Genomic DNA, 13,180 nt, shown 5'->3' with positions numbered 1-13,180 from the left:
ATGCATAGGAACACCACCACGTACAAGTTCCCCTCCAACACACACACCATCCTGACTTGAACATATATCGCCGTTCCTTCACTGTTGCCGGGTCAAAATCCTGGAACTCCCTACCTAACAGCATGGTGGGTGTTCCTACAATATGGACTCCAGCGGTTCAAGAAGGCAGCTCACCACCACCTTCTCAAGGGCAATTAGGGCTCAGCAATAAATGCTGGCCACATCCCATGAACAAGTAAAAAAAAACTAGATGGCAGAAAATACTAGAATCTGGCCTGATTGGGATCTGATGCTCTTCAAGTATTGAATGAAAGTGGAAATTTCCATGGCACTTCCAAAGGTTGCTTTTATCTGCTGCTTTTGCATTTCAATTTTGCATATTTCAGAGACACAAGGATTGGGTACAATAGTGAACCAGGTATAATTCTGATGGACCATAGAGCTGTTTAAGACATTCAAGTGACCAATGGTCATTCTCAGGAGGAAGACTGCAGGCAAACAAAAGTATTGTAGTAAAGATGCATTGGCCCACCCCAGTGAAATGTAAACATGGAAAGAAGCCTCCTCATTCTCAGCATGTAGCGCTGCATGACTCAGAAGAAACCAAGAATGCCAGATCAACGGCGTCTTGTGAGAAGATTAATTTTGAATATTGCTGCAGGGTGACACAAGATACTGAAGCTTTTCATCTTGCACTCATCAGGATAAATTCAAGAATGCCAAATTTCGAACAATCACAATAACTTATACCACAGCAGAAAGGGATACTGATTGGCGGGCAAGTCAACTCTGATTGGCCAATGCCAAAGATTGATTTTAGTCCTTCTCTGTAAAGTTTCTTCTTTACCGTTGGACTTTGGTCTAGGTGCCCACCAAAGCTGATCCCTGTAACCATTCACAAGCATACTCCAACCACAAAGGTACAGAGCCTTTATTCTGCATCTTCCTTATCATAGTAAGATGAACCTACTCCTACAGAATTAGGGACAGCAACTTAAGTCGTCGCATTGAGATAGCACTATATTATGAAATTGACTATATGTTTGTTCAATAAGTTATTAACTCCAAATAGAATTACTATTCTGAAAAAGATTAGAAGTGAGGTAATAAATCTCACCAGATAAACAAAATTAAGACATCTTAGTAACTGAACATCTAGTAAGTTCAGGCCGTGTCTTACCCCTCACTACCACACAAGTAGCATTTTACCAAGGTTTTCCAGCATCTGCTCTCGATATTATTTTAACATGGAAGAGTAAAATCACATGATTCCATTTTCAATTCATACAGATCAACATTTGATTGCATGATAGCACTCAGAACGTAGCTTCATTTGGGCAATAGACTCAAAGGTGGAGTTTCAGTAGTTTGCCCAACTCCAGAAGGGCAAAGTTATTTCATTCAAACAATGACAGATGGAAGATCCTATCATCCATCCAGCCTGTCCCACGCAATTGTAATATCTTATATATCATTATATACACACACTGTTCTCCCCTCCACCCAAAACCATGTCCCAATAAGCCCAATTTAAGTCTTATAAAAACCCAATGTAGGTCCAATGTCATTCCAAAGATTTATGATTGATGTTGGCAGTTTAGGAAAGGAAAGGAACTGAGGAATATCTCTCCAGGTCACTCTTGCATGCCTTGGTGAATGTGTTAGCTTTATCATATGTCTGGGAGGTTAGCTGAGATGATGGAACGATAGAGATGAAAGCAAATCCATGAGCGAGTTTTTTTTTTAAAAAAAAGTACTTCCAAATACATTCCTCACACACAAGAACAAAGAAAGAAAAGTCACAGAACAATAAACACAAATTAATTCCTCCCATGGACATGTAGAAGAAACTCCTGTTACTTTATTAGATCACATGGTTTTACTCCTAGTCAGATACTGATCAGGTAACATTGTCAATCAATTTCTGGAATTCATTACAGAATGTAAAACCTTCTTAACTATTATGACTAGTCAACACACTGTTAAACAAATATTGACTTTTCAAGTCTTAGACATAGTATTAAATCTGATCCAGGACGAGAGGATGATTTGCCCTCTCGGACAGCTAATTAGACAGAGGCCGCGAATCCACAGCAAAAGGTGACTTAAAGATGTCTCATTCCGAAAGTTTACAAGTCTAGGAAGCAATTCATGAAATGTTTGAGTAGCTGTAACAGTAGAGCAATACACTCAATTTGTTCCATACTTGACTGGGATTCACACACTAGATTCCTATGCCAGCAATGTTTCCTAGTCATGGCCAAGTCATCTGAGGATTATTAACCCCAGACTGCGATCAGTAGTCAGGACAGCATTCAGAAAACTCGTAACTTAGGCTGCCCTCCTTTCTGGACTATATGAAGCAGGGAGGTGGGTAAGAGGGATGAATTTGGAAATTTATTTTTTTTCTTAAGTGAGGGAGCCTGTTTTGGTTTACAAATCATGCCCTTCCATGGTACAGAGCAATGCTGAATGAATAAATGAACAAGTCAGACCAGTCACATTCTTTAGCTGCAGGAAGATCACACAGAAATGACACTTTTTAAACTGACATTGGTGCAGTGGAGTATTCTCTCTATACAGTTTGAGGAACAAAAGAGTAATTTGAGCCTTGCCTTAGATTATCCAAACCAGCCTACATATAGTACAAATTAGTTAGTGCACTGTAAACTGTGAATTCTTACAACTGTTTAATTCTGTGTCGATGTAATAATGCATGCGCAAAACACAACTGCCTCGAAATCCATAGATAAAATATTTAATCTACAAGGTAAAACTGAACAGAAATCATAACAGTTGCAAGTCTCCAACATTTTTACTCACACTTATATGGATTGAAACAGAAAGTGTACATTTGTTACAATGATCAACTAAAACCAAATAAAACATGAAGCTGATGGAACAACTGTATGCAATGTTAGAATAGCCCATTCCACCCAAAGCAGGTACACAAAACAAAGCTTTTTTCTTGGACTTGAGTTCCTGATTGTATTCAGGGATACCACACAGATATACACTAGGCATGGACTAATCAGTGGCCAAAATTCCAATGGAAGCAGATGTAAACCAAAGCTATTACACCCCTAGGATGCTTGTAGAACAACTGTTTCCATCACCCATCATTCCTTCAATGCAGCTGGATACCACCAGTGCTGAAACCTCATACTTTGCTGTGGTATCCTACCACCATCTCCATTTACAAAATCACAGATAAGCAGTAGGAGGAGAGGGGAGGGATATGAGACATCTCAGTATTGGCAGGTACAGAGCTGAATAATTTACATAATCAAAATTCCAATTATTTATAATTTTATTAACATAATGAACACCGTCTTTAAAAGGGACTTAACACCCTAGAAGTATGAATATTTCAATACTTGCATTCAGAAGTGCCAGGTATATTCTAATTTTCTGAAAAGAGTATCAAAGGAAATAAAAGTGATGGGAATCATCAGTGTGCTAAGTGAAATACTGATAAAAATACACCCAACACAGGAATCACCTGGGTAATAGCACACATTTTTCAGAAACCTTTTTAAGATAGATCAAAAACACATGGGGCAAATAATTAAGATTTTCACCGATAGTTATCTTCCTAATTGAAAGGAGGAGCAAACTCCAAAGATCTATGGACTAGGTTGCATACCTTTGAATTCCAAGGTTTTCTGCTTTAGTATTCAGTTATGATCTGTAGGCATTTCATGCACATTTGCAGCAAGTAATTAGTTTGTCCTTTCTGATGGACAAGCTACTCTGAATGGCTCATAGTGGCCACGTTACTGTAGGCACAGGTGAGCATGTTGCTTTAGTTGCTGATCTAAAATGATCCATAGGTACTTGCAAAGAAAAACTCTACTGAGGTCACAACTTTTCAAAACAATCACAGGCACTGTCCTCAATTCACAGATTGCTAGCTCTTGCCCTTGAACTCCTGATCTATTACTGGCATGGCATGCATCAATTAGTTAGGGATCCATAGAAATTTCAGGAAAAGAAGAAAACAAACCACTCAATTAACTCCGCAGGTGCAGCCATGAAGATCAGCTCCAGAAAAGCACTGGCTCACATCGATCTCACACTCCTTACATGTAGACACATATCACCTTGTCTGGGGAAAACCCAGGACCAGCACTGAACAGAGTCATGAATTCCACTGCCCAGTCCTACAACGTCCTCTTGAGATACACCAGCTGATGATAGTACTGACAATAAACTCCGCAGTCCTTCCTTGCTGAACCAGCTGAGGCGCAAAGCATTATGTCAGGAAGCAGATCTAATGAGGGGAGGGGACAAGGATTGAAATATGAACTGTGCATAAAACAAGTTTAAATCTGCCCTCAAATGTAAATGCAGGACACAAATTACACATAAGGTCATACAGACTGCTCAAGTGCACTTGATGTCAGGGACTTTCATTTTTCAAACGAGAACAGATACCAATATTTCACAATCAAAAACCTCATCTCAAAGGCCTACAGAACAGTCTTCAATTCATTTATCTCTCATACTTAAAAGACTAAAATAGACAAAGAAACAAAAGCTGAGTGAAAGAGACTACCCCCACTGCACCAAGCATTATTAAAGAGCCTGTAACACTTTAATAATTGTTCTAGGTTCAGATTTTCTGTGGCAAATGAGATTTATATACATGCACGTAAAGAAGTTTAAACACAAGCAAAATGATAAGTCCCCCCTCAGGCGCAGAGCCACAGGCACCTCCTGCACATCCCCTTTCTCTCCCTTGCTCGGTCTCTGTGGCTTGCTCACTCTCACTCTTCTGGTTAGTACAATTCATCGAGTTGCCACTGCAGTGCAAATGTGCAAGTCCTGATGGTGTTATTCCAGTTCAGTATTCTTCCACCCAGCCATTTTCTGATATAAATGCATCAATTACCTCCTTCATGGCCAGATTTGGAATCAGCTGTTCTTGGGTCAAAGGGCTTCGAGTTACAGGATCAAAGTGGCCCACCCGCTGGAAAAAAAAGAAATATATGAATTAAATACATCTGCTTTGATGTACAGTAGAGAACCATAATACTTGCTAAGTGTCACAGTTCATCAATGTTTTCCTTTGCTGACCTGAAGGTGTTCCTCTATATCTTTCCTGTCATATGTGATTCCACTTGGTGTGATGCATGGCTCCCTCATCAACTCAAAGCTGATCTTTCCACAAAGGTAGTCAGGAATATCCCGCTTCTATACAGAAGAGTGGATCGCATTAGATGCAATATAGCAATAACAAAAGGAATTTAATATATATATATTGATTAGTACTCAGTAACAAACTGTTAATTAGTCGATAAGCAACAACTGTCATAATTAATACCCACACAGAAGAATTATCTTACAATTATATGTATTAAACTGGAATTCATTTATAGCTTTTAAATTCATCCCAAGTTTCAATTACTCACTATATAAATTAACAGGATCCTTTGATTAAATCACCATTATGAAATAGCTCTAATTATACATAATTCTCCCTATGTCACTCCGAAAACAGAAATATTTTAAAATAAAAAGCTTTCTCAAATGTATGAAACCGCAATCTGAGTTTGTTGAAGTAACGTGGCATGCCCGGACAAAGATCCTTCCCAACAGACAATTTTGGATTACAGAGTGGGTTAAAATTGTCACTGCAATAGACCTATCAGGCCAACTGTGGTCACCCAGGCAAAGAGGGATTTGAAAAAAATATGGTTGGAGTTACTTGTTTCTGTCAGAACAATTATGATTTACTATGGTGACATCCTATTCACGGAATCATTCATAACAGTCCCTAGAGAACAGTCGTGAATTCCGCACAATTAAGTAGCGAGTCTGACAGAAATTTACAGGTAAAATCTAGCAATTGACAAATAGTTTAGAAATAGCAGGACTGAAATAAAAAGACAGACCCATGATAGGCATCTCAAATCTGGTCAAATGATGCAAAATTTACTTCAAATCTGGCTGGTGGAATCGCATTTAAGGTCAGATGATTTTAATCTATCACAATAATTAATAATACCTGCGGCGATCGTCTTGAATTTTATCTAACTGGATTTTCACGTCCCTACTGCTAGATTGAAGAGTGCAAAACATGGGAGATGTGTCTCAGATAAAGTGTAATACCTGAAGACCAAGTTTTTTCCAACCAGATCAAACAACAACACACTAACGATTCATCTCAAATCTGGCACAAGGTAGATTAATTGTTAATGGTGACATACAAGTCATTTTCTGCAAATTAAAATCTGTAGCTGCAATTTCTAATTATTCTGCTCAGCCAAGGTTCAGAAATCAGGGGTTATCAGAAGTTTCTAACCTACCACATCTTTCACACCACAAGACCTCGTTCAGGATTCTCAGCCTTAAATTATTCTCCAGTCGCAAGTATGAATAAGAAACCTGCTTCCAGATGTCTAGCAATGCTGCTGTTGATCTGGCTATTGTGTGTGTAACAGCGCATTAGTAAATCCATCCTCCAATTTGTGAATGAGTTACAGTCTAGCCAACAGTCAGCAAACCATATCTACCCCAAAAGGCCGAGCATAAAAGAAAGCTAAAAAAATCAGTTACATTATGCAGCAAGATATAGCAACATCACCTATACAATGTGGTTAATTACCACATTATGTTTCTTCAATTCAAGTTTATTTTCATTTGTCACCCAGGTTCGCCACCATATATTTTCTCCATCCCCGCCCCCAATAGTGTGAGGGCATCAGGGGAATAGCGTTCTATGAATAATAAATGTTTTGATACCAACAAAAACTCGCATCAGTTTGACCTTTATATGTATCAAACCCTAATTTCCCCATTCAGCAGCCCACCTTTCTCTTTTCATCCACCTGGGAGAATAAATCATCCATTTCATTCATGTACTTGTCCTGTGAAATACAAGTAAAATCTATAGTTAAACATGGACAAAAACACAATAACTCGTAATCCCTAGCTGTACATTACCAATGTAAGGCACTCCTGCAAGAGAGATTTGCTGTGAAAAGGCAAAACAAAAAAAAAATGTATTTCTTTAATTTACCAATGCAAAAGCATTTAACCCACATTTACAAATAATATACTTATTTGCTTGCACAGAAAACCTCAAAGTTTGATTTTCTTTCATTTCATTGCAGCACTGTTGTCAAAAAAACAATGGAAAAATGGGACACAATCCAACTATGAGAGGAAAATAACAGGTAGGGAGGTAGAGGATATACATTCTTTTATCTGTTGACACCAAAAAGCCTCCGCACAATCAACCAGTTTTTAAAAATTCATCGTGGGTGCAGGAATCTTGAAAACCAGCTGTTTTGAAGGCAATTAGGTCGCCAACAAAAATGGTGCACTCGATTCGGCTTTGGCTCTTTTAATAATGTCGCAAACAATAGAGAACTAAACCTAGCATCAACACAGAAAGAGAGAACTAAACCCAGCATCACCACAGAAACAGAGAAGTAAATGCAGCGCCACGACAGAAACAGAGAACAAAACCAAACATCACAACAGAAATAGAGAACTAAACCCAGCATCACCACAGAAACAGAGAACTAAACCAAGCATCACCACAGAAACAGAGATCTAAACCGAGCATCACCACAGAAAAAGAGAACTAAAACCAGCATCACCACAGAAACAGAGAACTAATCCCAATATCAACACAGAAAAGGAGAACTAAACCCAGCATCAACACAGAAACAGACAACTAAACCCAGCATCAACACAGAAACAGAGAATTAAACGCAGCATCACCAGTGAAACAGAGAACTAAACCCAGCGTCAACACAGAAACAGAGAACTAAAACCAGCATCAAAACAGAAACAGAGAACAAAACCCAGCATCAACACAGAAACAGAGAACTAAACCCAGCGTCAACACAGAAAACAATGGAGAACTAAAACCAGCATCACCACAGAAACAGAGAACTAAATCCAGCATCACCGCAGAAACAGAGAACTAAACCCAGCATCAACACAGAAACAGAGAACTAAACCCAGCATCACCACAGAAACAGAGAACTAAACCCAGCGTCACCACAGAAACAGAGAACTAAACCCAGCATCAACACGGAAACAGAGAACTAAACCCAGCGTCACCACAGAAACAGAGAACTAAACACAGCATCACCACAGAAACAGAGTACTAAACCCAGCATCAACACAGAAACAGAGAATTAAACCCAGTGTCACCACAGAAACAGAGAACTAAACCCAGCGTCAACACAGAAAACAATGGAGAACTAAAACCAGTGTCACCACAGAAACAGAGAACTAAAACCAGCGTCACCACAGAAACAGAGAACTAAATCCAGCGTCACCACAGAAACAGAGAACTAAACCCAGCATCAACACAGAAACAGAGAACTAAACCCAGCATCAACACAGAAACAGAGAACTAAACCCAGCATCACCACAGAAACAGAACTAAACCCAGCATCACCAAAGAAGCAGAGAACTAAACCCAGCATCAACACAGAAACAGAGGACCAAACCCAGCATCAACAAAGAAACAGAGAACTAAACCTAGCATCAACACAGAAACAGAGAACTAAACACAGGATCACCACAGAAACAGAGAACAAAACCCAGCGGCAACACAGAAACAGAGAACTAAACCCAACATCAACACAGAAACAGAGAACTAAACACAGCATCAACACAGAAACAGAGAATTAAACCCAGCATCAACACAGAAACAGATAACAAAACCCAGCGTCAACACAGAAACAGATAACTAAACCCAGCGTCAACACAGAAACAAAGAACTAAACCCATCGTCACCACAGAAACAGAGAACAAAACCGAGCATCAACAAAGAAACAGAGAAATAAACCTAGCATCAACACAGAAACAGAGAACTAAACCCAGCATCAACACAGAAAGGGAGAACTAAACCCAGCATCAACACAGAAACCGAGAACTAAAGGCAGCACCAACACAGAAAGCGAGAACTAAACCAGCATCAACACAGAAACCGAGAACTAAACCCAGCATCAACACAGAAACAGAGAACAAAACCCAGCGTCAACACAGAAACAGAGAACTAAACCCAGCATCACCACAGAAACAGAGAACTAAACCCAGCATCAAACCAGAAATAGAGAACTAAACCAGGCATCAACACAGAAATAGAGAACTAGACCCAGCATCCACACGGAAACAAAGAACTAAACCCAGCATCAACAGAGAAACAGAGAACTAAACCCAGCATCACCAGTGAAACAGAGAAATAAACCAAGCATCACCACAGAAACAGAGAACTAAACCCAGCGTCAACACAGACACAGAGAACTAAACGCAGCATCAACACTGAAACAGAGAACTAAACCCAGCATCAACACAGAAACAGAGAACTAAACCCAGCATCAACACAGAAACAGAGAACTAAACCCAGCATCAACACAGAAACAGAGAACTAAACGCAGCATTACCACAGAAACAGAACTAAACCCAGCATCACCAAAGAAGCAGAGAACTAAACCCAGCATCAACACAGAAACAGAGGACCAAACCCAGCATCAACAAAGAAACAGAGAACTAAACCTAGCATCAACACAGAAACAGAGAACTAAACACAGGATCACCACAGAAACAGAGAACAAAACCCAGCGTCAATACAGAAACAGAGAACTAAACCCAACATCAACACAGAAACAGAGAACTAAACACAGCATCAACACAGAAACAGAGAATTAAACCCAGCATCAACACAGAAACAGATAACTAAACCCAGCGTCAACACAGAAACAAAGAACTAAACCCATCGTCACAACAGAAACAGAGAACAAAACCCAGCATCAACAAAGAAACAGAGAAATAAACCTAGCATGAACACAAAAACAGAGAACTAAACCCAGCATCAACACAGAAAGGGAGAACTAACCCCAGCATCAACACAAAAACCGAGAACTGAACCCAGCATCAACACAGAAACCGAGAACTAAACCCAGCATCAACACAAAAACAGAGAACTAAACACAGCATCACCACAGAAACAGAGAATTAAACCCAGCATCAACACAGAAACAGAGAACTAAACCCAGCATCAACACAGAAACAGAGAACTAAACCCGGTATCAACACAGAAACATAGAACTAAACATGGCATCAACACAGAAACAGAGAACCAAACCCAGCATCAACACAGAAACAGAGAACTAAACCCAGCAAAAACACAGAAACAGAGAACTAAACCCAGCGTCAACAAGCAAAACACTGGAGAACTAAACCCAGCGTCAACACAGAAACAGAGAACCAAACACAGCATCAACACAGAAACTGAGAACTAAACGCAGCATCAGAGCAGAAACAGAGAACTAAACTCAGCATCACCGCAGAAACAGAGATCTAAACCCAGCATTACCACAGAAACAGGCAACTATACACAGCGTAACCACAAAAACAGAGAACGAAACCAGGCATCAACACAGAAACAGAGAACAAAAGCCAGCATTACCACAGAAACAGAGAACTAAACCCAGTATCAACACAGAAACAGAGAACTGCACCCAGCATCACCACAGAAAGGGAGAACTAAACCCAGCATCAACACAGAAACCGAGAACTAAACGCAGCACCAAAACAGAAAGCGAGAACTAAACCAGCATCAACACAGAAACCGAAAACTAAACCCAGCATCAACACAGAAACAGAGAAAGAAACCCAGCATCAGCACAGAAAAAGAGATCTAAACCCAGCATCACCACAGAAACAGAGAACTAAACCCAGCATAAACACAGAAACCGAGAACTAAACCCAGCATCAACACAGAAACAGAGAACAAAACCCAGCATCACCACAGAAACAGAGAACAAAACCCAGCGTCAACACAGAAACAGAGAACTAAACCAAGCATCACCACATAAACAGGGAACTAAACCCAGTATCAACACAGAAAGAGAGAATCAAACCCATCATCAACACAGAAACAGAGAACTAAACCCAGCATCACCAGAAAAACAGAGAACTAAACCCAGCATCAACACAGAAAGGGAGAACTAACCCCAGCATCAACACAAAAACCGAGAACTGAACCCAGCATCAACACAGAAACCGAGAACTAAACCCAGCATCAACACAAAAACAGAGAACTAAACACAGCATCAACACAGAAACAGAGAACTAAACCCAGCATCAACACAGAAACAGAGAACTAAACCCAGCATCAACACAGAAACAGAGAACTAAACCCGGTATCAACACAGAAACATAGAACTAAACATGGCATCAACACAGAAACAGAGAACCAAACCCAGCAACAACACAGAAACAGAGAACTAAACCCAGCAAAAACACAGAAACAGAGAACTAAACCCAGCGTCAACAAGCAAAACACTGGAGAACTAAACCCAGCGTCAACACAGAAACAGAGAACCAAACACAGCATCAACACAGAAACTGAGAACTAAACGCAGCATCAGAGCAGAAACAGAGAACTAAACTCAGCATCACCGCAGAAACAGAGATCTAAACCCAGCATTACCACAGAAGCAGGCAACTATACACAGCGTAACCACAAAAACAGAGAACGAAACCAGGCATCAACACAGAAACAGAGAACAAAAGCCAGCATTACCACAGAAACAGAGAACTAAACCCAGTATCAACACAGAAACAGAGAACTGCACCCAGCATCACCACAGAAAGGGAGAACTAAACCCAGCATCAACACAGAAACCGAGAACTAAACGCAGCACCAAAACAGAAAGCGAGAACTAAACCAGCATCAACACAGAAACCGAAAACTAAACCCAGCATCAACACAGAAACAGAGAAAGAAACCCAGCATCAGCACAGAAAAAGAGATCTAAACCCAGCATCACCACAGAAACAGAGAACTAAACCCAGCATAAACACAGAAACCGAGAACTAAACCCAGCATCAACACAGAAACAGAGAACAAAACCCAGCATCACCACAGAAACAGAGAACAAAACCCAGCGTCAACACAGAAACAGAGAACTAAACCAAGCATCACCACATAAACAGGGAACTAAACCCAGTATCAACACAGAAAGAGAGAATCAAACCCATCATCAACACAGAAACAGAGAACTAAACCCAGCATCACCAGGAAAACAGAGAACTAAACCCAGCATCAACACAGAAACGGAAAACTAAACCCAACATCAACACAGAAACCGAGAACTAAACCCAGCATCAACACAGAAACCGAGAACTAAACCCAGCATCAACACAGAAACCGAGAACTAAACCCAGCATCAACACAGAAACAGAGAACGAAATACAGTATCAACACAGAAACAGAGAACTAAACCCAGCATCAACAAAGAAACAGAGAAGTAAACCTAGCATCAACACAAAAACAGAGAACTAAACACAGGATCACCACAGAAACAGAGAACAAACCCAGCGTCAACACAGAAACAGAAAACTAAACCCAGCATCAACACAGAAACAGATAACTAAACCCAGCGTCAACACAGAAACAAAGAAATAAAAAAAGCTTCACCAAAGAAACAGAGAACAAAACCCACCATCAACACAGAAACAGAGAACTAAAGTCAGCGTCAACACAGAAACAGAGAACTAGACCCAGCATCAACACAGAAATAAAGAACTAAATCCAGCGTCAAAACAGAAAACAATGGAGAACTAAACCCAGCGTCAATACAGAAACAGAGAACTAACCCCAGCATCAAGACAGAAACAGAGAACTAAACCCAGAATCAACACAGAAACAGAGAACTAAACCTAGCATCAATAAAGAAACAGAGAACAAAACCCAGCATCAACACAGAAACAGAGAACTAAACCCAGCATCAACACAAAAACAGAGAACTAAACCCAGCATCAACAAAGAAACAGAGAACTAAACCTAGCATCAAAACAGAAACAGAGCACTAAAAACAGGATCACCACAGAAACAGAGAACAAAATCCAGCGTCACCACAGAAACAGAGAACTAAACCCAGCATCACCACAGAAACAGAGAACTAAACTCAGCATCAACACAGAAACAAAGAACTAAACCCAGCATCAACACAGAAACCGAGAACTAAACCCAGCATCAACACAGAAACCGAAAACTAAACCCAGCATCAACACAGAAAACGTGAACTAAACCCAGCATCAAAACAGAAACAGAGAACAAAACCAAGCGTCAACACAGAACTAAACCAAGCATTACCACAGAAACAGAGAATTAAACCCAGTGTCAACACAGAAACAGAGAACT

The 13,180-nt window shown here is 40.1% G+C and overlaps 1 protein-coding gene across 4 annotated transcripts in view; it reads right to left on the bottom strand.

The window, feature by feature from the left end:
* Positions 1 to 1,841: 1,841 nt before the first annotated feature.
* Positions 1,842 to 13,180, bottom strand: part of stub1 (STIP1 homology and U-Box containing protein 1) — a 64,949-nt gene continuing 53,610 nt past the window's right edge. For 3 of the 4 annotated variants that reach the window (XM_041206077.1, XM_041206078.1, XM_041206080.1), the window contains 3 exons: positions 6,816 to 6,872; positions 5,080 to 5,196; positions 1,842 to 4,972 (listed from right to left, as the gene is read on the bottom strand). In XM_041206077.1, coding sequence (XP_041062011.1) covers positions 4,847 to 4,972; positions 5,080 to 5,196; positions 6,816 to 6,872 — 300 coding nt within the window. In that variant the 3' untranslated portion in view covers positions 1,842 to 4,846. The remainder of the gene's footprint in view (positions 4,973 to 5,079; positions 5,197 to 6,815; positions 6,873 to 13,180) is intronic. The other variant, XM_041206079.1, reaches the window with a different exon arrangement.

This window comes from Carcharodon carcharias, chromosome 15 (genome assembly GCF_017639515.1).
Source record: "Carcharodon carcharias isolate sCarCar2 chromosome 15, sCarCar2.pri, whole genome shotgun sequence".
NCBI classification, from domain to species: Eukaryota; Metazoa; Chordata; class Chondrichthyes; order Lamniformes; family Lamnidae; genus Carcharodon; species Carcharodon carcharias.
The sequence above is the reverse complement of the archived record's forward strand: the minus strand, read 5'-3'. Positions and strand labels throughout refer to the sequence as shown.